This window comes from Tinamus guttatus, unplaced genomic scaffold (assembly GCF_059628265.1).
Source record: "Tinamus guttatus ecotype Peru unplaced genomic scaffold, ASM5962826v1 Tinamus_guttatus_pri_ptg000749l, whole genome shotgun sequence".
Lineage (NCBI taxonomy): Eukaryota > Metazoa > Chordata > Aves > Tinamiformes > Tinamidae > Tinamus > Tinamus guttatus.
In genome coordinates this window covers 884,364-912,082 of record NW_028289283.1, presented here as the reverse complement: position 1 = coordinate 912,082, position 27,719 = coordinate 884,364, and the positions used below count along the sequence as shown (strand labels likewise).

General features: G+C 44.6%; 1 protein-coding gene across 1 annotated transcript in view; it reads left to right on the top strand.

The window, feature by feature from the left end:
* KIAA0930 (KIAA0930 ortholog) overlaps positions 1 to 25,742 on the top strand; it is a 52,474-nt gene extending 26,732 nt beyond the window's left edge. The window contains exons 2-10 of the mRNA XM_088537371.1: positions 3,541 to 3,689; positions 13,441 to 13,548; positions 14,647 to 14,724; positions 17,020 to 17,121; positions 17,577 to 17,717; positions 18,931 to 19,125; positions 20,961 to 21,123; positions 23,143 to 23,298; positions 25,347 to 25,742. Of these exons, the coding sequence (XP_088393497.1) occupies positions 3,541 to 3,689; positions 13,441 to 13,548; positions 14,647 to 14,724; positions 17,020 to 17,121; positions 17,577 to 17,717; positions 18,931 to 19,125; positions 20,961 to 21,123; positions 23,143 to 23,298; positions 25,347 to 25,387 (1,133 nt within the window). The 3' untranslated portion in view covers positions 25,388 to 25,742. The remainder of the gene's footprint in view (positions 1 to 3,540; positions 3,690 to 13,440; positions 13,549 to 14,646; positions 14,725 to 17,019; positions 17,122 to 17,576; positions 17,718 to 18,930; positions 19,126 to 20,960; positions 21,124 to 23,142; positions 23,299 to 25,346) is intronic.
* Positions 25,743 to 27,719: the final 1,977 nt, after the last annotated feature.

Here is a 27,719-nt window from a genome sequence, read left to right as displayed (position 1 = left end):
GCACTTATTACATTATCCTTGCAGAGGGCTTTGCTGAACTCGAAACAAAACTAACTGCAGTTTGAGAAGTTCAGGCTTCTCTCTCTCTTTCCAGTCTGAACTTGTAAAGATCTTCATAATCCTTTAGCCTGTCTGAGGAGCCTGCCTGAGGAAGAGGGACTGCCTATTTCACAGGTGATCATGCTGTGGCAGAATTGGATGGAGTGAGTTGTGCAGTGTTTCACAGCTGAGAGTTGCGGACTAGAGGAATAAAGCATCGGAAACCCTGTCTAGCAGAAATAATTGCTCCTCTGAGCTTGGCGTTATAAATGCTGAAAAAAAGATTATCCAGCAAATGGGAAATCTTTGCTTCTCTTCCTTTGAAGAAAAATAATATCCTGACACTTCTTTTCATTGACCGGTGTTTTTTGAAAGCACTAATTATTATTTTAAAAAAACCCTCAATGACTTATGTGGATCTTATTATGTGGAGCCTGTCTCTGAAATGAATGCTCGGTATAAAATCTAATAGGTAAAAAGAAAGACATTCTGTAGCAGCTGGCATAAATTTTGTTTCTAATGAGGATAAAAACCATGTAAATGAATCATTGCAGTAAATTGTTGTAATTAGGATTTATTCATTACAAAGGTCTCATAATTACATAATTGACTTCTGGTGTATTAAGACTTATAGTCTGAATTTATAATTCTGTTTTACTTATGTAGAAGTACATAAGTACTCCTCCCCATTGTTAGGGGAGGAGTGTTTGCAGGAAGCTGTCGTGCTGCATGCCCTGCAGTGGAGATGGTTTGGCTCCTTTGCAGTCTGATGGCACTCCAACATTGTTGCAAAAGGCTCAAATTCTCCTCTGTCAAAAAAAAAAAAAAAAAAGTCCTCAACATCTTATGAGTACTTCCCCAAACACTGAAGCTGAATTCTTCAGGATTTTTAAGTGCCAAAGGTCTTATTTCAACTTAACAGTAACATATGTGTATGCATCTGTGTCCTTCATAATCATCTGAGGTCTGCGCGACCCAGGGGTGGACCTAAGTGGTAGGAAGTTGGTTCAAACTCAATGAGTCTCCAGATTTTAAAAGAAAAATAGTCTTTATTTTTTATTTTTTTATTTATTTTTTATCTCAGCCCTTGCTGCTGGGCAGAAAGGTTGTATCAAGGCTACCAGTAGCAGGTTAAGGCCAGTAATCCATCTGGGAGCCGCCTATGTTGGTGGCTTGGGCTGCTGTCATGTTGACAAGGCCACTCTTTGAGCCCTTTATATTAAAAAGAACAATTTTGCCATCCACGCTGTTAGCCAGGCCCTTCCCAAACCATTTCCCAAAACAAAAACCTAAATACTTAAAAAAGCAGTTTCCAAGAAGCAGCTTTTGACTTAGCAAAGCTGGAAGGCTTCCAGTGATAAGGGCTGAACCACCAAAATAACCATGAAGTTAGGCCTTGCTTTTGGGGATCTGATAGTTGAAGGTGAACTTGGATGGGTCTATGGGATGTGGCAGTTTCTGGCTTACAGTGAAATTGATTTTTTTTTTTTTTTTTTTCCTCTAAACAGTCTGGAGGAGAATCACATTTTTTTTTTTCCCTGCCTCCTTTCTAAGCTAATGTCATTTTATAATAGATCTTAAAGACTTTTTCCTTTTCAAGAATGGCTTGGCTGGACTTATGTGCTTACTTATGAAACAAAGCTATGTTTGAAGGAAGTGCCACACTCCCTTCACACTAGAAGCTTTTATGAGATGTTTCTTAAGCTATATGTTTTTTTATTTTCGTTCATTCTCCTAAAACTCTGGAGAAAATCAGGATGAGTTCAACCTTTTGCACCTTCTCCGTTTAGTTCCATGTTAAGGGCCTGCATTCAGATGCTCCAAAGCCTGCAGATTTAATGGGTTTCTCTGAGACCACTAATGAATCACGTTGACTCTGTGCCCTGTTCTCTAGTCTCTGCTAAATATAGAGCCACAACGGGGTCGTGCTGTCCTCTGATGTTGCTGCTGCCACATCCACCTTCATAAACAAGCTGAGCTCCGGCTTTGAAACTGTCCTGATTTTGGCCTTCGCTCCTGCTTTTCAGGAGGCTTTTCCTGAACCTTGAGTGCTTTGGAAGCTGCTTCTGATTCCCAACCTAAATATAGGGGGATGTAGCTTAGAGCCGTTTCTCCTTGTGTCAGCAGTATATCCTTAAGCCTGAATAACTCTCCTGTCATCTTTGTGCTCACGTGGATATGCTGATGGATGACAAGCCTGGCCTAGGGAGTCTGAACACGTCTGTGTCTCCTCTTGCGTGGTGTTCCCCAATACATGTTTGCTTATGTATGGCCCTGCATGTGAGGGAGGCCTTCAGGTGGAGCACACGCACAGTAATCCAGATCCCATCTCTCCAGCACTTGTTTCCTCATCTCTGCTGGCAAAACTAGTTGCTACTTATAGTCTCTGCCAAAATTTGATTTACAGTTGCATATTATGCTCCGTGTTGGCACAGATGGGCACAGTGACTTCGCTCTACAGCTATTCAAATAAAGCGATTGTGACTTGTCCCCATATTAACCTGTGCTGGAAACCTTAGCCATCTTCTGGCCTTTTTCTCTCATCTCTCCATGTTTTCATTATTGCTTTTCGGTTTTGTTTTTAAAATCAGGTTTTCAAATATCATCTTTCTTGATGTCGATTTAGAATATTCTGTGTGTAGTCCTACAGTGGAATTTCATTTTGCTTTCAATATTGCTTTTGTGTTCAGCTGCAAAGACATGGGACTTTTACTTCAATCACCCATTTGTACCCTGAAAGATTTGAAAGTCTGATCTCCTGCCCACCACAGTCATGAGAGATTGGAAGAAAGATTTGGCTTGCAAATATTGCACACATAATGAAACAGGAAAATGTGCTGAATTACCCGTGTGGACTGAGAGATTGGTAGCTTTGTGAGGCTGTAAAATCAGCTGCTGGCATGCAAGAAAGATCACTGTCACTGCAGGATATGTCAGCTTTCTTGGCAATTGTCTAGCAAATCTCCTGAAGCTTAATTTTGCTATTGCTGTAAATAAGTATTGCTTCCCTCTTATGCGAGCGTCTTCTCTCTGCAGAAGTCTTTCATATGTGCAAGGTGCTGCAGGAGCACCTTGGATGGAAAGGGAGCTGAGGAGTGAGGGGAGATGGGCACGTATGAATCTGGCAGCCGGTCTACAGCCTTTAGGGCACCCTACAGTGCCCCTGGAAGTGAGAGCTATTTTGGGAGCTGTGTTGTCCATTACGCACCCCTGTCTGGTGAAGTTTTTGTGGTTTTTTTTTTTTTTCCTCCTTCTCAAAGATGGTCGATTCCAGTAAAGCCCACGTGGATCCATCCTTGCTCTCAGGCAGTGGTTTGAGGGAGATCACAGCAACACATTTTAGCAGGGATGAGCTGCACAGCTGCATTTCTGTGAGGATTGGGCCTGACTGTACCACACACAGCGGGGACTTCGGGTGTGGTGGAGGGACCGCGTCACCTCTCATTGTGCCTAACACATTGTCGTGCTTAACTTATTTCTGCTTTCTTTTGTGTCTCTTAGGGTGCTTCAAAGATGACCGCATCGTGTTCTGGACTTGGATGTTCTCAACTTATTTTATGGAGAAATGGGCCCCTAGGCAGGATGATATGCTCTTCTATGTCCGTCGAAAGCTGGCCTATGTTGGCAGTGACAGCACAGAGAGCAAGAAGGTGAGTGACTAATGATGTGTTTTAACCTCAGGAGCTTAAGGTAACATGGGGTTTGGTGTTGTACAGTGCAAGCTGCGTCTACAGAGCTGCTGACCAGCACTGAGGAACTGGCAGCTCTGCCCACCTGTGGTGGAAATACTGTGGTTACCATCGCAGACAGCAGCGGTGCGAACGGGCTGCGCTCGTACGAGCTCAGGGAGATGCAGTGATGCTTTTGGAGGGTGATGTTGGTGAGCCTGCCCTTAGGGGAAATGAGGGGCACCCACACCAATTTTTGTTTTGCATCTGTAATACTGTTTAAATTGCAAGTTTAAATCTTGAGGAAAGAGGGTAAAAGGAGGAGGTTGACTGAAGTAATTCAGAAAGGATTTATGCTAAGATACCAGAGCACCTGGGATCTGTTGGGTGCTCAGTAGCAGAACATGTGCAGGCTCCTGGAACTTGGATGTGGTAGTGACAAATAGTGAAGCAACTGCTGTATTTTCAGGCGCATAATACCCGTTTAAGACAATACACACTCCTTCAGAAATATTTTTTTGTAAAACAACTAGTCAGCTCCTGCACAGATATTTCTAGTTATAGCTGTCAAATTTCTCAGCCTTTCATGGCAGATATTCCCCTTCACTGGGGGAAACTTCTTCTGCTTGCCTATGGAAGTAACTTACCTACAGTGCTGTTGAATCATAAGTACGTGGATGGTGTGTGCGTGTTTGTTTCTACACCAGACACACTCAGCTTTCTGGGTGAAAATGCGGCAGCATTAAGGAACGCAGTTGTTGATTTTCTTGTTAAAGGGATCCTGAAACGCTTCCTGAATTTTTTACTGGAGATGCATGAAATAAGATGATGTATCTTCTCCCTCCTTCCTTCACTCCCACCTCAAGTTCCATCATGGCAGATGCTAAGGAGGAGATGGGGAATAAAATACTTCTCTTTTCCCCTGTCAGGTTACGGGGCTGGCAGTCTCTGGGGGGGATTCGGAGGAGTATATTTAACTTTACAAACTGCAGAGGAAGCTTTGTTCCTCTTCATCTTTTGAATGACCACAGCTTCGTTCCTGCTACACATTAAGCAATAGTATGTCTTTGTTTATCCTAATGAGAACATGAGCTGTTTAACCTCTTGTTCTGCCCAGCAAGGAAGGCAACTCTGAAGAAGTTTGGGCACTTGGACCAATTTGTTCAGACCCCAGACCACTTTCTGATGCTTAAAGGGTTTAAACCTGCTCATTTTCCCCAAGGGGAGGCAACAGTGAAACAAATCCTTGCATTTCTTCTAACAGCTTTGTTTAAGCCTCATAAAAGGACCATAAATATTTTTGATTTATGAGAGTTATCAGGAGTGGAGGCTATTAAAAAGTCAGTGTTATTGAATTACTTCCTGTAACAACTGCCATGATGTGGTGGTTCCCCTGTCAGCAAGAAAGAAGTGGCAATTTATCGGCCAGTTCTCAGGTTTTGGTGGCTGTCTTCTGTGGTTAGGTGGCGTTGATGCCTGTATGGTGGGTTTTTTTTTTTTTTCTATGCCTTCAAGAGCTGAAGGGCATCAACAATAACATTTTAAAACTGCATTTACATTTGTTTGTAAAATCAAAGTGTAATGGAGCAAAGACGAGCAGGAAAAACGCCCTGCTAGGCCGACTTCTGTTTAAGGTTGAATGAGAGGGAGCTGAATTCAGCTTTACTAGTGACAGCAGCTTGAAACAAGGATCTCAATTTTCTGTCGGTCTCCATAGATGATGATGATAGACTGAGATGCAAGATGGTCTGCTTTTAGACCACATTGGCTCTGGAGATTTTGGTCTTGCATTTCTTCCACTTTACTGATTTATTAAGCTCTTAATAAGGTCTGTGCTGGAGCAGAAGGACCAGACCTAATTCTGAGTTACAGTCATTGCCCAGACTCCTGGCTTTGAGAAGTGCATTCAGTGCTGCTTTTCCTTGGCATTTCACAGTGCCGCTCGTGCAGATTTCCTTCCCAAGCTTTAAAGATCCTTGTTCTCTGTCTCTGAGCGAAATCACAGAACCCATCCCTTGGTTTAAGGAAAGGCAGGCTGTTCTGGGGAGTTCCTGTTTCAAATTTAAGAGATTCAGTAGTTTCTTTTAGGGTTATTTTTGTTGGTGTTTAAGGTGCACTTCCTCTACCTTGTGGCCTTTTATGCATTGTTATGTCAAGATAAGAAAAATCCCTTCACTGCTACCTCACACACTAGCTAATAGGTGAAAATATAAGCCCTGATTTTTCCCTTCCAAAGAGCCTTATGCATTGCCAAAAGCTGTAAAGAGGTTAAAGTGATTGGGCTTGGGATTCTGATTTTAAAATGGTATTAGATCCAAGATTTAATATCTCTGCCCCTTTCCAATGCATTTATGTAGGATTACACTGTGTTACAGTTGCAAGCTTTTGATCCCTTCTGTGGAAGAGCTTTACTCTGTCATTGGATTAAAGAAGGTACTAGTATGGTTTTGAGGAAGACTGCTGGAGAGGAAAGCCGAGATAAAAGACCTCGAAGAGCAATACACTAGCAGAGCAACGCTGTGATGACCTCTTCAGTCTTGCACTGCGCTTTGCCCCCTGGGGAGCGTGCTGCTCCCATAGGGCAGAGTGCTGCACCCGTGGGGCTGAGATAAAGGCAACAAGTGAGAAAGGGAACATCACGCCCAGGGCATCTTCTGAGCTTGCCCCGTTCTGTTTCGCCTTCTGTTCCGCTTCTGCCAAGCACTTGCAAAGGAATCCCTCTGACTCTGAGATCTTCCGTGAGTTTAAGGGACCAGTGTTGTGGCTGCAGCCCCAGGAGCAGAGCTGACCGCGAGCCATCGGTTATACGGTTATGTACAGCTGGACCTCTGGCATGGCAAGCATTGGCTGGAAGAGATCAACAGCCTGAACAGCATGCAGCAGAAATGCAGGGGGGTATATAACACTTACTTTGCTGTCCCGGTTGCACCATTCAGACCGTTTTTTTGGTTTTCTGATGGTTTTCTTTTCCATAACAGTGTAACAAGCAGAAGGGCTTAGCTGGAGGCAACTTGGGGCAGTTCCGCGCCGCTCTCTGAATGCAGCGGGAAGCAAGTGGCCGAACTCTGCACCCTCACTCGCCCACTCGAATGCACGGCCACATGCGGATGGCATGCGGGAACATGCAGGCTTTTCGCCCCACACAAATCCATGTAGTGGGACAGTGTTTCTGTCCCAGCGCCCCTGTTCCGCTCACTAGGGCAGAACATGGTAGTTATTCACAAAGCTGTTTGCAGGGTAGGATTTGTGTCCAGGGCAAAGCGAGCATGCAGCTGAAATACCTGCGTGGTGCCGCGGTGGGGAAATGATGATCTTGGAAAGGGTTCTGAGCATCCTGGAAGCCTCCTCGGGCTGCTCCTTCAGCCGCGCTCTCAGCGCTTGCTCGGGGGTCACCCACGTGGTCCCCACGCAGCATGTGAGCGCTGCAGTTGAAGCAGCCGCGTGGCTGGCTCTGTGCAGAGCCCTGCATCGCTGCTGCTCACAGTGCTAGGAGCTTTTCTCTCCAAAGATACTCCTTAAGCAGCACAAGGCAAAACTCCCAAGCTGTCTATTTCATGCTGATCTTACGGATTTGAGTTTTAAATGCTACTCGATTGTTAGAGATGAGGGGGTAAATCTCATTGTCTTGCTCTCTTTCAAAATTCCTGAATAAGCTTTCAGCTCTTTGCCTGATGCACACTAAAGTTAGGTGACTGGAAGCTGTGCTGAACATTATCAGATACGGTGAAATTGCTGCCTTTTTTAATCTCCTTAACTGATACCAGTCCTCAGGAATAAAAGACAATAGTGCTGTTAATCATATAAATGATTCTTCTTGTAAATGTCTTTCTGAACGTATCTGTCCAGCTTCGTAATGGCATGTCGAGCCTTTAAATGACAACAAAATGTAAAATTAAGTTTTTACCGTGTGTTCTTCTGCCCTGAGGGTATTTGTACCAAATAGAAATGTTTTATACAATCAGGTGGGTTTTTTAAGCCTTCCTCAGCATTCACCATCTTATTTGTAATTGTCACTCTCACTTCAGTCTTTAAAAAAAGAAATGTATTTAGGACCTCAGTATCACAGCAGTTACGTGAATGTGGGGTTTCCTTCTCTCTTGTCCACACTTTTCTGTCCAGCAATCCCACGTTCACTTGAGTGACTGCTGTAATACTGAAATTATATTGCACGGGAGGTGAGAAAGAGGACAGGAGCAGAGAAGACATTTGGCAACAAGTTCATCTGCTTATTCAAACAAAAACATAATCTCCAGGACAGGAATTTAGGGTCTGTTCCTGCAAGGCAGTCTGGGTGAATTTGACCTGAGTTGATTCCAGACCCAAATTTTTATTTACAGATAAAAAGGACAAAGCAGTTTGTTTGCTGTTCAATGTAAGCAGCATGTTGCGTTGGAGCCGTCCTGAACACAGCGCTCCTGATGAGCGTGCGATGGAGAAGGAACTGCAGCTATTGCAGGAATGGTTTCCATGTGTCATCAACCATCGTGAGGCTGCCACGTGAAGGCTGCCATTCCACCAGAAAACACCCTCACGTGCCCTTGCCTTCAAATTCATGCAGTGTTTGCTGCAAATCTCCCAAGTTGAGTCATGAACTAAATGTCAATGTGATGTTTGCAGTAGGGCATGAATACTGGGCATATTGGGATGATCTGCTCTGCAGAGTTTCTCACCTGTAGGTTGTGGATGAGCAGCAGAAGTTACAATCACCCAGCATTTCTCTCCTCAGCAAAGGGAAGAGGGAGTCTAAAATCATGAGCAGATTCTCATATCCCATTCAGACCTTGGAAGGAACCTCCATAAGGTGCTGGAAATGGGAATACCTTTTTGCTGGTGCGGTTTATCTGGAGGCTCTGTAAAGTCAAGGCAGCTTTTTAGATATTTTATGACTAATCCTGTTGATACGGGTTTTGATTGTAGCCAGGAAGCTGTGGGGAGAGGATTGTAAGTAAATAATATTTAAACAAATAACAGAGTGGATGTTCTGTTTGTAACTGAACTTTACCTCTCGTGCAAAGCAATTCCCAGCCGCTCTGTTGCAGTGGGCTTCAGCTTTACAGCTAAGGTGACTGTCTGGTTGCTAAAAGCTATGGGGAGTTGTGTGGCCTTTTTTTGTGGGGTTCAGATTGCCTTCCAGGAGCTCATTCTAAATAATAGTATCCAGGAAAAGGGAGCTGGAATTTTATTTTGGAGGGCTTTCTTGTCACTGTCCTCTGTGGCCATTGTCAATAAAAATCACAGTAGTCCATAACTCTTAAGATCAAAGCTTCGTAAGACCCGTAAAAGACTTGTTGTCTTTTTAGTGTTTTGTTGTGTTTTTAAATACCCTTGTTCCCTTCTAGGTATTGCCTTGGATAAATATCTGGGCAAGCTCGAGAATGTTACCTGTTGTTAATGTCAGTAGTCCCTCTGCAGCTCCTCCATGTGGTAGGACTGGGGGATGCACCCTGCCCATGGGGCTTCTCTGTGTTCTCCAGAAAATGCTGAACTTCTCTTTTTTTCCTGTTTAGAGAGGCAGGCCCATCAGTTCTGAGGGGATGAGTGAGCAGATGGGTTGTCATGGGTGACCTGGTGAGATCAGTTCGTGTTGTCTCATTGCTTGTGCAGTTGGCAATGATGCTTGGAAGCCTCTGTTACAAAACACAAAAACACAGTGTCTTCCCAGTCTCCTCCTAGTATGCCAAGCAGATATGAGCCGAAGGCTTGGAGGTGGAACTTTTGACTTCCAGGCCACATTTGGTGATTTATTTATTTTTCCCCAGAAATCTCTTATTCTTGCACCAAAGAGTCTTAGAGGCTCCTGGGATAATAGTATCTTTCCCTTCCCAGTTGTGCTGGGTTGGTGGTTTCAGAAATGCCCTGGAGCTGCAGAGAAGTGGCATTGCAGTTGCTGATCACAACCTCACTGCTGCCTACAAAGTATTGGGGATAACCTTGGTGACATTAGTCATGGAGATGATGCAGATTGGTGCAAGTCCAAAAATGCATATTTTGCTGTGAATAGATTGCAACGGTACATTTCCACGTACTTGTGAGATGATGCTTGGGAGTGATAAGTCATGACTTTGTGTAGGCTGGGGAAAAAATAGATTTTTTTTTATATATATGTGTTTTTGGAGAGGAGAACGGGGGAAGGGGACAGTAGGAGCAGAAGATGGCTTTATGCCCTAAAGTTTGTTCTTTCCATTTGACCATTTAGATTTGGTAGAAAACTTTGGATTTAATTTAATGTGCTGTCCTAACATATCTCCCTTTGAACTGTCCTGATATAGTAGTGCTCCTAGTGCCATGTTCAGTATTTCAAGTTATTTGCAATGCATGTGCTCATAAAATTGAGAAAGAAAAAGGTGTTTAAATGTTCTGCCCAGCCTGGGAAGCTAATTATGGTTATTTGAGTGTTTATTTTCTGGCATTGCTTGATAGCTGGCCCTTGCAGTACAGCCTCTGGTGATCAAACCAAGGAAGGGGATGGTTGGGCAGCCCTCCTGTTTGAGTCAGGGTTCAAGTCAGATCCGCTGGAGTAGATCCAGGCTTAGTCCCGGATCTGGTCAGCAGTTTATGCCTAAGGGAGTGTGTGTGTGGAGGCCCTGCCGTTGGGTCAGGAGGTTCAGAAGGGACCCCCTTGCTTTCCAAACTCCTCATGCAAGGAGGACACTTGTGGTGGCATCCAGGCTTAGTCTCGGGCTTGGCCAATGGTTCATGTCTAAAGAGGTCAGACATGTTGAAACTATGCTGTGGTAGATCATTTAGAATAGTCTTGAGTAAAACAGCCAGAGGCAAGTTGCTTAGCAAGCTCGGATGTCAGTGTGAGCATAAACTTCTACCCTGCAACGAATCAAAAGGCCAAGTTCCCCAAATCACCCAAAATGGAGAGGGCTCTCGGCTTCCAGGAGTTACCTCTGGTGGTATCTCCGCCTGAGGGGAGCGCTTGACTGCAGGCCCACGAGGACTTTTGTCCAACTCAGCAGCCCCATGGGCTTGTTTGATACCCAGGTGGAATCGTGAGGTGGTCAGAGTGTTTTTCCTGGATGTTTTTGACATATAACCAGTGTCTAAATTTGTTCCCACTTATGTTTTGCAGTTAGATAAGGGCTTACATTGTGTCGTGTTGACCTTGCAGCTTCTGTGAAAATTGCTGGTTGCAAGGCCTTGCAGCTGCTCATAGCTGCTTGCAAGCCCTAATTAACTATTTCACTGATTTCCAGCAAGAAAAAGAAGGGCCAAAGTATACTGACTAAACTGATTTCTAACATTTAGCAGCACTTCTCTGTTATACTTTAAATATTTTCCTCTTTCTTTTTTTTCTTCTTTTAAGTGATCTTTCATTTTCCTAAGAGGAAGATTTCAGTTGTGACAAATTATGCTGATAAAATGTCGTCATCTTTCACAGCCCAAACTTCCAACTTCAATGCATTGTGTAGTGCAAAGCATCACTATGTATCAATTATATATGAATTTGGCAGCAAAGCAGCCACGGATCGCAGTCATTTGGGACAGCCCTTCCGATGAGGACGCAGGCGGTGTCTGGTGTGTCCTGGGGAGCAGTTCCCCCTATGTGCAGAGGGTGTGTAAGTGCCTGCTGACCGTGAAACAGCTCATTGCTTTCCACGTGGCTGCTGATTCAGGCCCCAGAACGAGTGCTGTGTGTGAGGCTGCTGGAGGGAATAAGGATGGAGTTGCTGACCTGAGCCAGGCTGGTGCTGTTGCACGTACGTCGCCACTGGTGTCCGAGTTCTGAGGTTGTCTCGAGCTGTAGGTTTAGCACTTCCAGGCAGGAGGACACACACCGAAAAGAGCAGTTGTACAGTGAGGTATGCCAAAGCGGGTATCGGTGGAGTACGAAACGTTCGGTACCCAGCAGCGAAGCGTCGCGTTGTGCCCAGGGAACGGAGCGCAAGCAACATGTGCTGTCCTGCCAGCGAGGTCTGTGTTGTACCTATGGGGAATGACAGCATCCGGTATCTGCCACTTAAAGGTAAAAAGAGACGGGTATAATGGGAGGTGGTAACGAGGAGAGCAAAACGGGTGGCTGGAAATAACGTGGCAGAAAAGAGTAGAACAAAATAGGACTGTTGCACAAGGGAGGAAGACTGAAGCATGGAAGAAATGGGTATTGGTTGCTTTGCTCGGTGAACTCGGACAGTTTAATTCAGGTAGGATTTAAGATGATAACGTTTGGAATTATAGGGACACTTGGATAAATGTGAGAAAGATGCTTCTGAAGTTACAAGCCACGCTAGGCTTCAGAATAGCAGGAAGTACTGCGGTGTGTGGTGGGGCCTTCTAAAAACATGCTCTAGTGAAGATCTCTCAAAGAATAATTCTGCATTGGTGCAAGATGTTGTCCAGTCATTGAAATAAACTTTTGCTGGTTTTCTTTCTTGTCTTTGCGCCTCAAACCTGGCAGTGTGACAACCTAGAAGTCCAACATCAGCCTCAGTCCTGCATCTGGCTCTGGAGAGAGTAGCAGCATTTCCTACCCAAACTTTTTAAGTTACACTGTGGAAAGTCTGGAATGCTGGCCCTTCCTCCTCTCCTTTTCACGCCTGCCACCCCATCACAGCTTATGGTTTCTTAGCAAATGTGGTGTAGAGTAGTGAGAAGTGCTATGGCTACATAGCAGAAAGAAAGGCAGAATCTGCTTTGCATTGGTTCTGAATGCCACCAAAGTGCTGCTGCTTGTACAAGGTGTCCCCCCTGTGCTGCTGCTTCCCTGCTGACAGCCTGTATTGATTCTGATAATAGATTTATTTCTGAGAGTGTTTCAGTGACTTGCAGGGACTTGAGGGTGCTGGGAGGCACTCACAACAGAGATGCTCCAGTGTCCTGATGGTCTTTGTAGCCCCACACTGGGCTTCTCCAATCGTGCCATGTCCCCCCTTCACCAAGGAGCACAGCAGTGGACCCAGCACTCCACATGGGGCCTCAGCAGGGCTGAGGAGGATCGGCTCCCTCAGCTCTCATCTTTCTCCTTAAGCCTAGGATACCTCTGGTCTCCTAGGCCCCAGGACACACTGCTGGCTCGTGCTCAGCTTGCCGTCCCCAGCTCCCTCGCAGCACAGCTGCTCTCCAGCAGGTCACCCCCAGCCTCTCCTGGTGCCCGGGGCTGTTCCTTCTGAGGCGCAGGGCCCTGCGCTTGCCCTTGTTGAGCCTCATGAGGTTCCTCTCCACCAGGGTAAGGTTAAGCTAGCCTGCCTAAAGTTAACTTAGGAACCTAAATTTCCTCGAAAACTTTCGATCACATATTCTGGCTTTTCAGTTATCTGTTGTCTAATGATCCCTTCTTTTTCTGCCCTGGGAAAAACAGAGGAATGTGTCATAAACTGCCACTACAGCTGTCATCTGGCCACAATGTCAGATTTTTACAAATCGCATTTGTCAATTTAACAAATGTGTTTGTGTTAGCAAAGATACCTGTCTCTCAGAAAGAGAAACAAATGTTTTTCTACGTCTTCCATCAAGGTGGTGCATAGCTCTGTCTGAGTGTGCTGTGAAAACCCCCTTTGGCATTGCACACCTTTTTTTGTTAGATCAGGTCCCATGCTGCAGCTTGCTGAAGTAACGAACCACCATCCAGCTCTTGTGCACTCAAGTTTTGCATTTGTTACCTAGGTCAGTTCAGCTTATTGCTGTTTGTAAGGCTGTCTGGGTTTGTTTTCTGGAGTTTTGTTGTTGATGGCATGCATGGGTGGAGGTGCTCGTAGCCTGCATTTTGAGAGGCCCTGTGTTTTCTCAGCAGGTTGAGGTGGAGGTTTACCGCAGAGATTCCAAGAAGCTTCCTGGCCTCGGAGACCCTGACATCGACTGGGAAGAGAGTGTCTACCTGAACCTCATTCTGCAAAAGGTTACACAGAAGTTTGCTTAATTTTAACAGACTAATTATGGTACGGAGGCTGTGGGCAGGCTTTGATCTACTCCCTCTCCTCCCTTGCTTGAGAGGTTTGAACACTTGCGGGGAATAGAAACAAAACCTGCTTTTCATTTCATGCTTCAGACACTAAATGAACATAAATGAACTGAGAAATGCATTATTTTTCAGTGGAGTCCTATTGACTTTTTGCAAAAAAAAAAATAAATATACCTAGTGAAGCTGGGTTGAATGTTATGCTCAGTAACAAAAAGTTTTGCAAAATGCGGGGTTTCATCAAATTTCAGTGTTTTTGAGAATGAATGGGACTGCTACACAAGTAACACTTTCATTAAATATAGCCCTGGTGCTGCTAAGGGTGAAAACTGCTGAGTGGAGGAGCCATAAAAGTACAATGTACTGCACTGGGAGCTTGCTGCTCCTGCTGTAAGAACTTCAGTGGGCCTTTTTTTGTTGGTAACACGACACTAGCACAAATTATTTTTTAATTACCTCATGGATTGTTCAGTTCTTTCACACTGAGCGTTTTGGGAAGCTGATTATTACTGTAGTCATTCCAGATTTCTGATAAGTTTTGTTGAATATTATCTCAAAATATGAGACCATTTGATTAACTGGAGAAGAAGCCTTGTTTTCTTCTTTCCTCCCTCCCAAAACTGTCATTGCCAAACTTCTCTGCAGAGAGCAATTGCACCAGGGTCTGATGATGAATAAAAGTAAAACTAATTTTGCGGCAGTCAGAATTTGGAGGTACTGTTACAGCAGGGCATTGCCGTCCAGAACGGTCACACCTGCTCCATATGAGTTTTCTGTGGTTGTTTGGTAGGCTATTGTAGTGGCTTTTGATTACTCTAACGTGTTGCTCATGTTCATTGAAGTTCCCCTCTTTCCCTTGTCCAAGGCAGATGATGTTTTCCATTTATCCCCTTAAAAGTCTGTGTGTCATGCCTATTCCTCCATCTGTCAGTGAGCTTATGTTAAGCAATGCTGACAGTAGTTTTTTTGTCTGATTTTTTTTTTCTTCAGAGAAATGAAGGGTTAGAGTTCATTCTCTATCTGGTTTATCTTTTTCAGCTGGATTATGTGGTGACTTGTGCTGTGTGCACACGATCAGATGGAGGAGATATTCACATTCACAAAAAGAAATCTCAGGTGAGGTTACCATGTTATTTCTGTGGCTAGAGGTTAGCTTCTAGTATTAAGTGATCCAAAACACAGTATCAAAATCAGGTCAGCAATTCCTAGGCTGTGGAAAAAAACTGTGGAAGCTCAGGTTTTGTCTGGTGCTGGTCATCTACCTGTTGAGATCTAATTATGCTTGATAGCCTCCCTTTCAGAAGATTGTAAGGGCTTTTCAGCATTCAAGGCATGTTATCTCTTCTTACTGGATTTGGGCAGAGTGTGCTGGGGGTATGTCCAACTGTTTAACTAATCTGAAGATAAACCTGAAATTGTATGGTTGGCAAAGCTGCAAACTTTTTTTATGCGGAAATCTTCAGAGTGAGTCTGTAATACCTACTATTAGGGTCATTAAATGATAGGCAGCTTGCTGATTATCAGATTATCTTTTGGTGCTTAGTGACTGGGGTAAGAGGCCATGAGTGCAAGCTGGAGTTCAGGCAGTCCTGTCTGAACATAAGGAAAAACTTATTTTGCTCACTGTGAAGGTGCCTGTGCTCTGGAAGAGCAGAAGTTATGGGGAGTCTCCATCCTCAGGAGGTACTTAAGAGCCATCTGGACATGGTCCTGGGCAACATGCTCGAGGTGACTAGATGATCTGCAGCCTCAACTGTTGTCTGATACTGCGTAGGTTGAGATTCTTGCCTGTTCTGACTTAAACTGCTCATAACCTCGCAGCAGCACACCAGAGGATTTAGCACTTGCTCGTGTGTGGCATACAGTTAATATAGGGCTTAACATAGCAGAGAGCACTGAAAAATGAGCAGGGATGGGATACACATGGGAAAATCCACATTTCTTACATCACTTGCCAACACATCTCCCAACACCTTTTTCCACTTGGCATAAATTCTATTTTGAAAGGCTCTGTTGCACAAATGGTTTCTTTTCCTTTAGTTCCTTCAACTGCTTGTGTGGCTTTACCTAAAATAGGCCACAGAGTTTTTTTTATCCTTTAATTTTGTTTTCTCTTTTGAAATCAAGTGTTTTGCCTACAAGGCAAGCTAGCACACTGGTTATGGTATTTGTAATTTGCATTATTTGGGCAAACAATTCCCTTCTGTTGTTGTTGCTGAGACACCACATTTACACAATGGACATAAGCCTTTTATTTCTCATTGTTTCGTGTTTCCCCTGTGCTCCAGAATTCATCTTTCACCCTCAGTTAATTTCAGCAAAATTGCTTTGAGAAAGAATAATCTGTAAATATTGTGTGCAGATTTGAAAGGTGGGAAGAAGAAAAGAACTACCCAACATTCCAAATGTGGAGGTTTTTGCTCTCGATTCCTGGTGGCTTAAACTGTGAGACTCCAAGATTTTTCTTTGTGTCTCCTTTTCCAGGAGGCACCCAGCACACATTTCAATACGTCAGCACATACCAGTAGCGTTTCCACATTATGAACTTTCTTTATGGAGGAGACAAAGGAAATCTGTATACTGTGGAAGGAAGGTGTATTTGCATTAGAACATTTTAATTAATTTAATTTAATTAATTAGAACATTTTAGTTGTAACAGGCACTACTGAGGGTGCTCACTCTAACTGAACAAAAGCCGAACTTTTTTTTTTTTGATCTATTTTACTGCTCTGGTAGGTCTTGTTTTAGAAAGTTTATGTTATCCTGTCAGTGTGTAGCCAGCTATTGATTAGGTAGAAATGCTGTTCAGGAATCTAGTGTGCTGTGCTACTCCAGAGCTACTCTGTTCATACCTGTAGAGTCATTAAGACACAAAACTAGAGGGGGAAAAAAAATTCAACTCCTATGAAAATTATTTTGCAGACTAAACTGATTTTATTATTATTATTATTTTCTTCTGGCTTAACAATAAGCTTTCTAACAAGATCAGTTTGTTTGTTTTGTTTTGTTTTCATGCAATCGGATTGAAAAGAAGACATCTGTGTTTCATGCACTGGTGACAGAGTAATCTTTGGGGAGTCCTGTTAGCCTCGCTAATGCTGCTGCTTGCCCTGAAGCAGCTTTTCCTTTTTTAGCAACCTAGCTTTAAATTTTCGCGTAGGCTTCATATGTGCAAGTAAGGACAAACAGCCCTCAGTTGTTTTTCTTTAACCGCTCCAATGTGGACTGGAGTCAGAAACCAGTTGAGCCTTGCCTGCAGGGTGTCCCTCATCTTTAGCATAAGACAAAACTGTGCTTGCTTGAGCAGTGTTGGAGTGTAGGCTCTTGGTATTGTTTCTCTTGTATTCAGCGCACCTCCTCCTGTCTACCTTTCGCTGGAAAGATGTAACCTTTCTCCCAAATCTTTCTCAGCAAGTGTTCGCATCTCCTAGCAAGCACCCCATGGACAGCAAAGGAGAAGAGTCAAAAATCAGCTACCCCAACATCTTCTTCATGATTGACAGTTTTGAAGAGGTGAGTTTCTTGCTGCAGCAGAGCTTTGTCTTATTCTGGGCTTCTGACCCAAGTGTTTTTTTTTCCCTCAGTGTCTTTTTGGACGAATGCTCGTGACCAGCAGGGACTTTCCTTCCATGACTTTTTATGGGGCCAGACCTATAACGATTTTTTTAAAGTTTTCTCTAACTTCAGTGAGTTTGAAATATGAACTTAGAGCTGAATTTTGCCATTTGTCTTTATGAGGGGCTGAGTAGGACAGACTCGGTGAGAGCACTGCTTAGCTCAAGATGTGGCCTGCCCTGAGCAGTGCCTGAAGGCGATGTATTTTAAAAAGGTTGGGGTGGAGCCAAGAGCTCCCTTGTTTTGTCATTTACATCTATCCCGGGCATAAGGAGAGTTGTGGGAAACTAAATATGTTTGAGCTTTAACAGTTGCAGTTGTCCTTCAAGTATTTTATCTTGTATCCCTGACAGGTTTTCAGTGACATGACTGTGGGTGAAGGAGAAATGGTCTGTGTGGAGCTGGTGGCCAGTGACAAAAGCAACACCTTCCAGGGGGTGATTTTTCAGGGCTCCATCCGCTATGAGGCACTCAAGAAAGTCTATGACAACAGGGTAAGGTGCTTCAGAAGGGCAATGTCCTTTACAATGCACACGTGCTCAATTTTGTGCTACTGAAAGTGTTGACTTTTTGTTCTGTTAGGTCATCTATGTGGTAGCCAGTCCTTTTGGACTTTGCAAGCTACTCAAAAGCTGATTCTGTTGGCTCAGACAGATGAGGTTGCCCAGATCAGGGTGTAAGAATTGGGTGTTTACCAAAGGGAGCAAAGTTCTTAAGGACCCAAGAGCGTGGCACAGAAGTGGATCTGAATAAAAAGAGCTTGGGAACCCCTTCACTTTTCTGAAAGCTAATGGATATTTTTAATTATCCTCAGAGGAGGAAGGTGCTACAGGAAGATTTTAAACTCTAGCCTATATGTAAAATGTGTTTTTCTTCAGTGAATTCCATACTCCTAGTTATTTTCAAAAAGCCACTGGAGTTTTGCTCACAGAGAAGCTTTCTTTGCTTACCTGTAGAAATGGGAAATGCCAGCACCTGCAGTTTAGGATTCTGTGCTGAAGCTGACAGTGCAAGAAGCAATAAACTACCCACACACTTGCTCTGAAGACAACCCTGAGGGATTTAAAACTAAAATTGGTATCTACTGTGAACTCCGTCGTCTCCCTTTGTTCCTTTGCCTTTGATCTATCCCCTTTGAGGAAAGGCCCTGAGTAATCTCACTGTTTTAAATGCACATAGCTCATATTCTTCTAGGTGATTTTCCAGAGAATACAAAACTGAAGTTGTTTCTCTGTCCAGCCATCTCCCTATGGCATCATGCAATTAGCAGGCAGGTTATTAAAGTGCACAGGAATGCAAAATCAGTAAAGATCAAACAGGGAGAAAGCCTTGCAGTGGACTGGCAATGTTTGGCATGTTATTGTCACATTGAAGGTGAAGAATATCCTGTCTGACCACACTGCTGTTTCACTCTTTTTAATATAGCTATTAAATCTTTAAATACTCAATTCACAGTTCAAAGCAGAACTTGAGATCTGATCTGCTTGCATTTTCACCCCTGACAGAAGGGAGTCAAGCTGTCTGTACTTTTGAAGGCTTTGTCTTGCAAAATCACTTCTCAGATGATGGTTTAAAATGCTATGTAAAAATCAATGTATTTCTCACTATCTGGTGTGTTCTTGACTTGCACTGCTGCTTTCAGAGAATGTAGCTCTCTGAATCATTGAGCTCTTACCTGCGTTGCTGTCCTGTCCTGGTGTGCCGTAGGTGAGCGTGGCAGCGAAGATGGCCCAAAGGATGTCTTTTGGCTTTTACAAGTATAACAACATGGAGTTTGTCCGAATGAAGGGACCTCAAGGGAAAGGGCACGCGGAGATGGCTGTGAGCAGAGTTCCTACTGGGGACACTTCGCCCTATGGCACAGAGGAGGACTCAAATCCAGAATCACCAGTGCATGAGAGAGTAAGTAGCAGGCAGAAATACTGCCTTCAAGTTAAGCAGGAACATGTCTTGCTTCAAAGCCAGTAGATGGACTGTTTGGATTAAATCACAAGTTAAATTTATCTGTGTGTTTTGGAATATATTCAAGTTGTGTAGATGGACTTTTTGCAGCTTCCCTTGAGCAAATAGAGAATAGAGATGAGTGGATGATTCAGGCTTCTGGAGGAGTGCTGTATTGAAACAAGAGTGATGTTGATGCCAGGGAGAGTGATGATTCTGCCTATTTTCTATGAAAATGGATAGGTTCCATTTCTGTGACAGATAGGATTTACCTAGAAATGCAGAATTAGTATTTGATGTATGTTGTTTCCTCAACCTCAAAGGAAATATTGCATAAAAGAGATTTTGCCACCAATGACTTCAATACAAAGACTGCATAATGTTGAAATAAAAATTGGGCATCTGGATGCAGCATTTAAGCACATGTTTAGTATTAAGCACAAGTGAAATAAAATACCAGAGAGTTCGACTGGACCCTTTTTCAGTTTGGAGCGCTGTTTCAGTGAGTGCGTTTTGCCTCATTAATGGGGATTAGGCCAATTGCTTCAAAATATGTGCACATGTGGGCCTGGGCAGGGTAGTTATTAATGGATTTCAGTCTGGTTTCCTGCCCAATATAGGCAAACGGTATAATTCAGAAAAACTGTGTGGGGTGGGTGGGGGTGTGTGTGTTTTTCTGGCTTCCTAAAAGGCCAAGTGAGCTGTTGGGACAGAGCTCTCCTGCGGGATGTAGGTGCTGTCTGCCGGATAGTTACAACCTGGAGAACTCGGGCCTAGGGGAGCGCTCTGCCCTGCTGACCCCCAGACTTCTAGGGCTTCTTTGTGATAACGTTTTATCAGTGCCTTTCGGGCAATGACTTTAATGGTTACTGATTTCTCCCTCCGCGGGTGATGTGAAGTGGCTACAGAATTAAAAATAAATTGAGGCAAGCACAAATTAGAGATCAAGTACACTAGAGAGAAGATCATTTGACAGGTAAAATGCTTTTTTTTTTTTTTTTTTTTAAGCGATGACAGATTCTTCAGTGCAGCAGCAGCTTAACAGGTTTGCTGTCACCTCACTAACACGTCCCTTCTCTTCTTATTCGTATGGACACATGAGCAGCATGAGATCCCAGTCCAGGAGGAGCTTACGGAATTGTTAAATTAACTGTGTGAAGAAAGGAGATAGGAGTTGCTCAAAGAAGGAAAAAAAAATATTGCTAGCAAAGACAGCACATAACCACTTCATTCGAAATTCTTCCTGAAATGGATCTGTTCAACTATAATTGTGGCTTACCCAAGAGCAACCCCTGTCCTGAAAGAAGGGTCTGTGTGTGGCTTTGTACCTAACTCATGTTTCGCCATGGACAATTATATCCTTGTTTTTGCCATCACTTAGGCTAACCACATGATCAGTGGCCTTTCACCTGTTTTTTTTCTCTAACCTACAGAAAACTGTGGTATAATCTTGCACTGACTTCTCTTTTGCCTCGGCATTGCGGGCTGATTTCCTTGTGACCCGGCTTCACAGAGGCACCATGAGCTTCCCTTGTGATCCCATGTAGCATCTTTTTCAGCACTGAAACAACTACTGTGTGCTTACCCAAGGAATGAAGATGAACAATTTTAGTATGTCTAGTGCTCATATTAACTCAATCTCTGGAATTTTGACATTCAAAAATAAGATGGGCATTCTTGGTGAATTTTGCATGCGGCTGCCTCGTGCCACATATTGGGACTGGTTATTTGTTAGTGGAAGCAGAACACTCTTGTAAACCAAGCAGTCTTCAGCATGTCTTCCATTTCCCTTCCAGGTCACCTCTTTCAGCACGCCGCCAACCCCAGAGCGCAACAACCGCCCGTCCTTCTTTTCCCCATCCCTCAAGAGAAAAGTGCCCCGAAATCGGATTGCAGAAATGAAGAAATCCCACTCGGCCAACGACAGCGAGGAGTTCTTCAGAGATGATGATGGTGGAGGTGAGAGCGATAGCAGCAGCAAACCCAACCCCCCTGGAGAGGGAACAGGGCCATGGAAAGGGGTCAGTGCTGGATTCTGCAGAAAGTTTGTAGGGTGAAAAAACCCAACTCCCCAGAAAGTCAAGTGAGTGCCTCTGTCACTCTGAAAGTGGAGTTACCTGCAGGTGTAGCATCCTTTCCAAAGCTGGAGACCAGTGATTCCTACAGGTGTTTGAAAATCATCTCCTGCTTTTAGACAGGTGAAATATTCGAGAGAAACTTTAGGAGGATAAGCAGGAAAGAGCTTATCCATCCTCCCAAGTGTGCGCTCCCAGAAACAGCAAGGCACGGGTGTTCAGCAGAGTTGTGCAGAAGTCCTCTGAATTCCGTGAGCACCATCAGAGGTGGAAATCATGGAAAAGGCATTTACTCCAACTGGCCCTGAATTCCAGTTCTCTGAAAAGAAAATCCAGTGAATTAACTTGTTCATGTAATGGTTTAACATGTTGTGCAGCTTTCCTTTAATTCTGATTACTCAGTGTGAAACAGCCAGCGAGATAAGGATTGAGACTGGTTCAGAATACGTTTTATGAATCCAGTTGTTTTACAGTTTTATAAGGCAAGAAACTCTCAATTGGCAAAGTCCAAACAGCTTATATTAAAGAAAAAAAAATCGCTAGAAAAGTCAGCAAATCTAGTGATCCATTAGCAAGTTAATAGGTAAATAAAAAGTTAATTTCCATATAACAAATTGTGTTAGGAATCATAGACTGATAGTGTTATGTTCAGTAACAGAGAGCCAGGTGCCCTTTATTGTCATGATGAGTGTTGTTACTGTTCACACTCTTCTCTTCCTAATATATTGACAAAAGTCAATAAAAATATAAAAATACTGAGAAATGTGACTTCACTTGCAGCTGTAAATATGTTCTCCTGTTTTTTGCTCATCCATGATTTCATATAGCCCTTGCTGTTACTGTACTTTTGCTGTTGTTGGAGGCTGGACCAGATGACCTCCAAAATTCCTATTAGCTCGGTTTGTTTATGATTATGAAAAATCTATGGTTATTAAAATCTGAGCAATGGAGCCAAGCAGGATTACCAAAGCTGAAGTTTTGGTAGGATTAGAGGAGTATTTTAACGTCTTATGTCAGGAAACTGTATTTGTTTAAGAATATAACATTCCTAAAAGGAGAAGGAGCAAAAATGCATTTCTTAACAAATGCAGAAACCCGAGTTTGCTTGGGAAAATTCAGTGGTGGCCTTTAATGCCTTTAATGCAGGAGCAGGGAAGTAGGAAAAATGACACTTGTTGTGTTGCTCCGTTTGCTTCCAAAGCAGCTTTTGCTACATTTTCTTTAACAATTTTGATGGGTCTGTTTGGACCCTGCTGTTTCAGGACTCTGCATTTGAACAAATGGACCCCAGAGCTTGGATTACTGTGGTCCAGAATTGTGTTTATTTTAATATCAGCATTTAGTGCTGTGGATCTCAGGGCTCAGTTTCTAGGAGTTGTGTTTGGGGGCTAGTGTTAGGGCAGGAATTGCTGGGAGATCTGAGATTTGGCTTGGGGAAGCCTTGAGGAGCTGCAGTGATCGGGCTCATTGGTGCCCACTCTCCCCTTTGTCTTGCAGGTGTCTGTTTTCCTTGTAAAAGATGCAAATAATTCTTCCTCTGCTACCCTTGTGTGTTTCTGTATGAAACACACTATGTAATTGTAGGGATTTTCTCTTTTGTACATGAGGGAAGGCTGGGAGGATTTCTGCTTGTGCAGTTTGGTAGCAAATGTTTTATTGCCTCTTTGTTGGTCCGTTGGAGGACAACTGTTTACTGCTGCCAGCTGCTGATATAACAACTTCAGTAGTGGTAAATGCCAGGCAAGATCTAAAAAATAACGTGACCTGCATGCAGTTTATCTCTTAAAAATGAGTGTCAGACTCTCAATTAAGAAATAAAAATAAAAATTTTAGAAATATTTGCTGCACATACCAATAAATGTGGAAGTAGAATCACTGTGAAAATTGTCTTCTGCCTTGACAGACCTGCACAACGCAACAAACCTGAGGTCACGGTCCTTGTCAGGAACAGGACGGTCCCTGGTCGGCTCCTGGCTGAAGCTGAACAGAACGGATGAAAATTTTCTACTCTATGCACACTTAACCTACATCACTTTGCCATTGCATCGAATTTTAACAGGTGAAGTTTAACATTTATTACCTATAAATAGAGAAAGTCATGAGGCTCCCAGGCAGCCTTTGTGTTAGAAGATAAAGTTCCTCTTTCTCAAGATGGCAAAATAACCAAGTTAAGAACCCAGCTACCAACAGCAACAGATGGAGCTGAGACTTTTGATTAAGGGGATTGTGGAATTTGGAGTGGTCTCCTTTGGCAGTTTTGCCTCTTAAAGTTGGGCTCTGCATGAAGAGTTGCTTGGATTGGTCCCAGTGCCCCTGCTGATCCTTGTAAATGAGTGAGGTGCCTGGAGTCACTGGTCACTTGTGGGGATGTTGATCTTGCAACACGTGTGGTCAGGGTTGTCGCCAGGCCGATGATGGCCAGTTCTGCCTCTGCTCAGGAAGGCTGGTGCAGTAAGGTGGCTTTTGCCATCTCAGAAAGGTTGGAACTTCAGCTGATGAGTGCCACCTCAGACAAACCATTGCCAGACATCACAGTCTAGACATAATGTTGTTGTCCCAGGGCTACTTCAAGTCCTGTCTCTTGGAAGATCCTTAAAACTGCTGCTTTCTCTAAGAACATAATCTCTTTCCTTCTGTTCCTGCCCAGCAGGTAAGATGACTTGGAAATAGGTTTGTCAGGACAAGGGTTTTTGTTCAGTGATTTTTCCTGTCTGGGTCTTTTCACCTGAAAAGGAAACCAATCTATTTTAAAGTGGCTGTTGTCAGGCTGCTCCTGAAAGGAAGCAGAGAGGAAAAAGGTTCCCGAGGAATCTGTTGTTGTTTAAAGAGGTTACTGTGCTCCTGAAAGAATTAGGAAGATAATGTGGGCGTTCCCTTAATGCCATAAATTATTACACCAGCATAGTACAGTAATAGTCTGCAGTCTTGTCCTCATTTGCAAGCTGAGATTTCAAAGTCTATTGCAAGAGTGTTTTGTTCCTGCTCTATGGAGAAGGAAACTGTAGTTGGTGAGGCAGAAGGGGGGACTATGCGTAGCAGAGAGATTTCTACATCATTTGCCCTTTTGCTGTGTGCAGTGGGCTTGATTTCAAATTAAAAGAAATTATGGATTCGAGTAAAAGCTGATCTTCTGTAATTAAGAGTTGACTTTGAGCAATGTTTCAGCAAAGTACATATATATTCCTTAATATAGCTCTGGATATGTCGTCAGCGACGGGGCTGGAGCTCCAGAGCGCGCTCGCCTGTCGCCTCCTCCCGCGGGCGTTTTGGAGGCTGCGGGAGATGGGCTGCTCCTGCCGCCTTCGCTGCCCGCTCGAGTGAGCGGGTGGCACAAAAGCTGCCGTGCTCAAATATTGGCTTTTTGCTTCAACACCTTTTCTGAGGCCTTGTTTGTTTAGCACAGGGTTGCAGGTGCCTGTGAACAGAGACTTTTTTTTTTTTTTTTTTTTAATATGTGAGATGTCTGGGCTCTAAGGCAGATTTTTAATCTCCAGTTTTTCCCTCCCAGATGCCCGTGATTACGACAGGAGGTTTTACAAGTTTGTTTTGTATTCAGACAATGCAGTGGAAGGCATACCGTAGCCAGAACCAACAGGAAAATGTTCTTGTGGCAGCTTTTTGAGCACAGAGATGTAGGCTTCAGGTTAAAAAAAGGCATGAAACAGTTGAATTGCTTGTGTCCAGATCCCCAGAGCCAAAATCCCTTTAAGGAAGGCAGCATTCTGGGGCTGGTGTGTGGTGCGTTTCTCCCAGCAAGAAGAGAAAAATCTGTGGTTTCTCCTGTGATGCCTTTTAGGCTTTTTTTATTTGAAGGATCCCTCCTTTGTGCATATGTGACAAGTGCTGTTCCATCCCAGTGTAAATAACATCCGGAGATGACCATCATCTTTCCCTGAGTGCCTGTACTGGTGGTCCCCGCTCTGTTTAGCTAGGATGTGCATGGAAGGATGGGCACGGGCTTCGCTAATGCACCCGGTGGTGGTTTGAATCCTTTTGGGGGTGCAGAATTGCCTCTGCGGTCGCTCTCCCACTTTCTCGCACCGTAGGTGCCTCCAGAGGCTGCCTGACCTCACTGCCCTGTTCCCTCCTTGCCTGTCTCCCGTGCAGATATCCTGGAAGTGCGGCAGAAGCCGATCCTGATGACATAGCAGAGCGCGGGGCGCCGCCTTGGAGCCTGTTGCCAAGTGCCTACTACCCGGAGCGGGTTTCTGCGGGAGCGCTACCATCTAGCGTCCGGAGCGCGAGCCTCCACGGGGAGAGGGACGTCACCAAACACCAGCCAAACAAAAGTGCCTCTTTCTGCCTCGCTCTGCCGTCACGCACCGCCCGCGCGCTCGCCCTCCGTCACTTCAGTGCTGCTGGCTGGAAGAGGACCTTGAGAGAAATGGAACAGAAGAACAGAACGAGAAGGGGCTGCGTTCAAAACAAATCGATGCTTTATTGAACAGTTTGTTCCTGTGTTTACTGTATAACTGAGAAACCAACAAGCATGTGCAGAATGTGTTGAACTTTATATTCTTTGAGAGAAGCAACTTGAGAGTTTCATAGCGATGTACTAATGAACAGCGTTCCCCGGGCTGCTGCCCGTGCTCTCCAAGGTGGTGGGGCTTAGCACGTAGGTGGACTGGGATTCAAGGGATGCGAGACTAGTTTACTGCTGTGGAAAGTAAAAAGAAAAGCTGCTACGAAGACGCGTTGCCGTTTTGGTACATGCAGTGGGTCAGGTTGGAGGTCAGGTTAAAATGTGCTTAAAATATTCCCATTTGTATGTCGGTGTTAGTAGGGCAGGGGAACTCTGCTGACAGATTTCTGTATCTACCAAAGAACAGCAACATTTTCATCCTCAAGAACTGTTTAAAAAAAAAAAAATCCAATGGGGCAAAAGGCTCAAACGTGCTGCTATGGTACAGCTGAGGTCCGTATCCCGTGCAACTGCTGCTTATGTCTTAGCTGAGTCCATCAGAGCTCACGTCTAAAGCGGAAAAGTAGGGGGCTATTCCTAGACTCCCCAGCTAAAAACCTTACCCATACCAAGACCCTTCTGCATGCCCAGGACCTCATAGTAAGCGAGGGTGCCCTTGCAGGAGTGCTCCTAGCTAAGGAGGGCACGACAGCTCAATAACACCTGGGCAGCTTTCCCAGATGATACTTCATTTCCTGGCAATGCTGCTCTGTACTGCTAATGTGCAGAAGCACAAAGGGTTTTCCTTAAGGACAAAAGATTTAAATGTGATTGTGCTCTGAAAAGTGACCAAAAATAGCTTGATGTGAGGCTGGAATTGTGTATTAGGAGCTTTCGGGCAAAAACAAGCCTTCTGTTTCCAGGTAAGAGGTAGCCTTCTGTAGTGAGACTCTGCTGTCCTTGTCACATAGCAGAGATTGCTGCGGCCTGGCTTGGTCAACAGTGTTGGTGTGGGAGCCGGCGATACCGCTTCATATTTGTAACTGCAGGGAGGGCAGCAGGCCACGCGCTGGGCGACAGCCTCCGCTACACGCACAAAGGGGGAGCAGTGGAGGGAGCACGGGTACCATGTGGGTCCCTTTGGCCCCTCGGCTCTGTCCTGGCACCACGGGTACCGCGATGCCGTCTGGATCTCTTCGGTCTCCCTCGTACACAGCTGAAGGTCTCCCAGTAGCGTCTCACAGCTTAACCTCTCGCATGGGCCTTGCTGCTCTTTTCTTCTGGCCGAGCTCCAGGCCGTGGCTCGCCCTCAACACAGAGGTGACTAGCTCTGCCCTTCAGCCCAGCACGGCGAATCCAACGTGGTAGGGAGCCCCTTCCCGTTCAGGGCTGGGCCTGAGGCTGTTGCTGATGGGCCCAGTGCGGCGGGTGGCAGCGTCTCGGGAGCGTCGCAGCGGCCCTAGTGCAGCCTGTGGGCACCGCCAGCGCGGCGGCCCTTCCTCTGGCGCCTTGGAGCCCTGCTGCTTGGGAAGGGCGCGCGTGTGGAGCTGTCCAGCTGCAGGCACGGAGCCTCGTGCTGGGGCTTCCTACCAACGCCAGTGCAGGAGTGGGATTGCCCTCTCAAGGTACTCTATAGGCGATATAAGAGCTTACATGAGATCCTAGGTAGTGTATTTAATGTCAGGCAGTACAAATATTCTCCCCACAGATCTCTCCCTAACCCCCAGTGTCCGTGCCAAGGATCCACAGCTCAGCCAGGAAGACCCTTTTGCAGTTCTGCTCTTGTCTGTCCCTTCCTGTGCTTTGTTTTGCCCAGCAGCACCATTCAGCTTTCCTTTAAATAGTCATTGGGGAGGGAAGGGCACTACAACTGGCAACTGATATCTGTTAGTCGAAGAGCCAGAGGAATAGCAAACAGGAAATTGTATCCAAATTGGAACCTGAGTCGTATGAACTTGAATGCTGCTAAGTCTACAGCAGCCATTTTTAATGCTTTCTTGATGTCCATGTGATAAGACTTGGGAGCTTAATTTCCTGTGGTCTGAAGTCCTGAAGAGGATTTTTATGCCGTTTTCTAT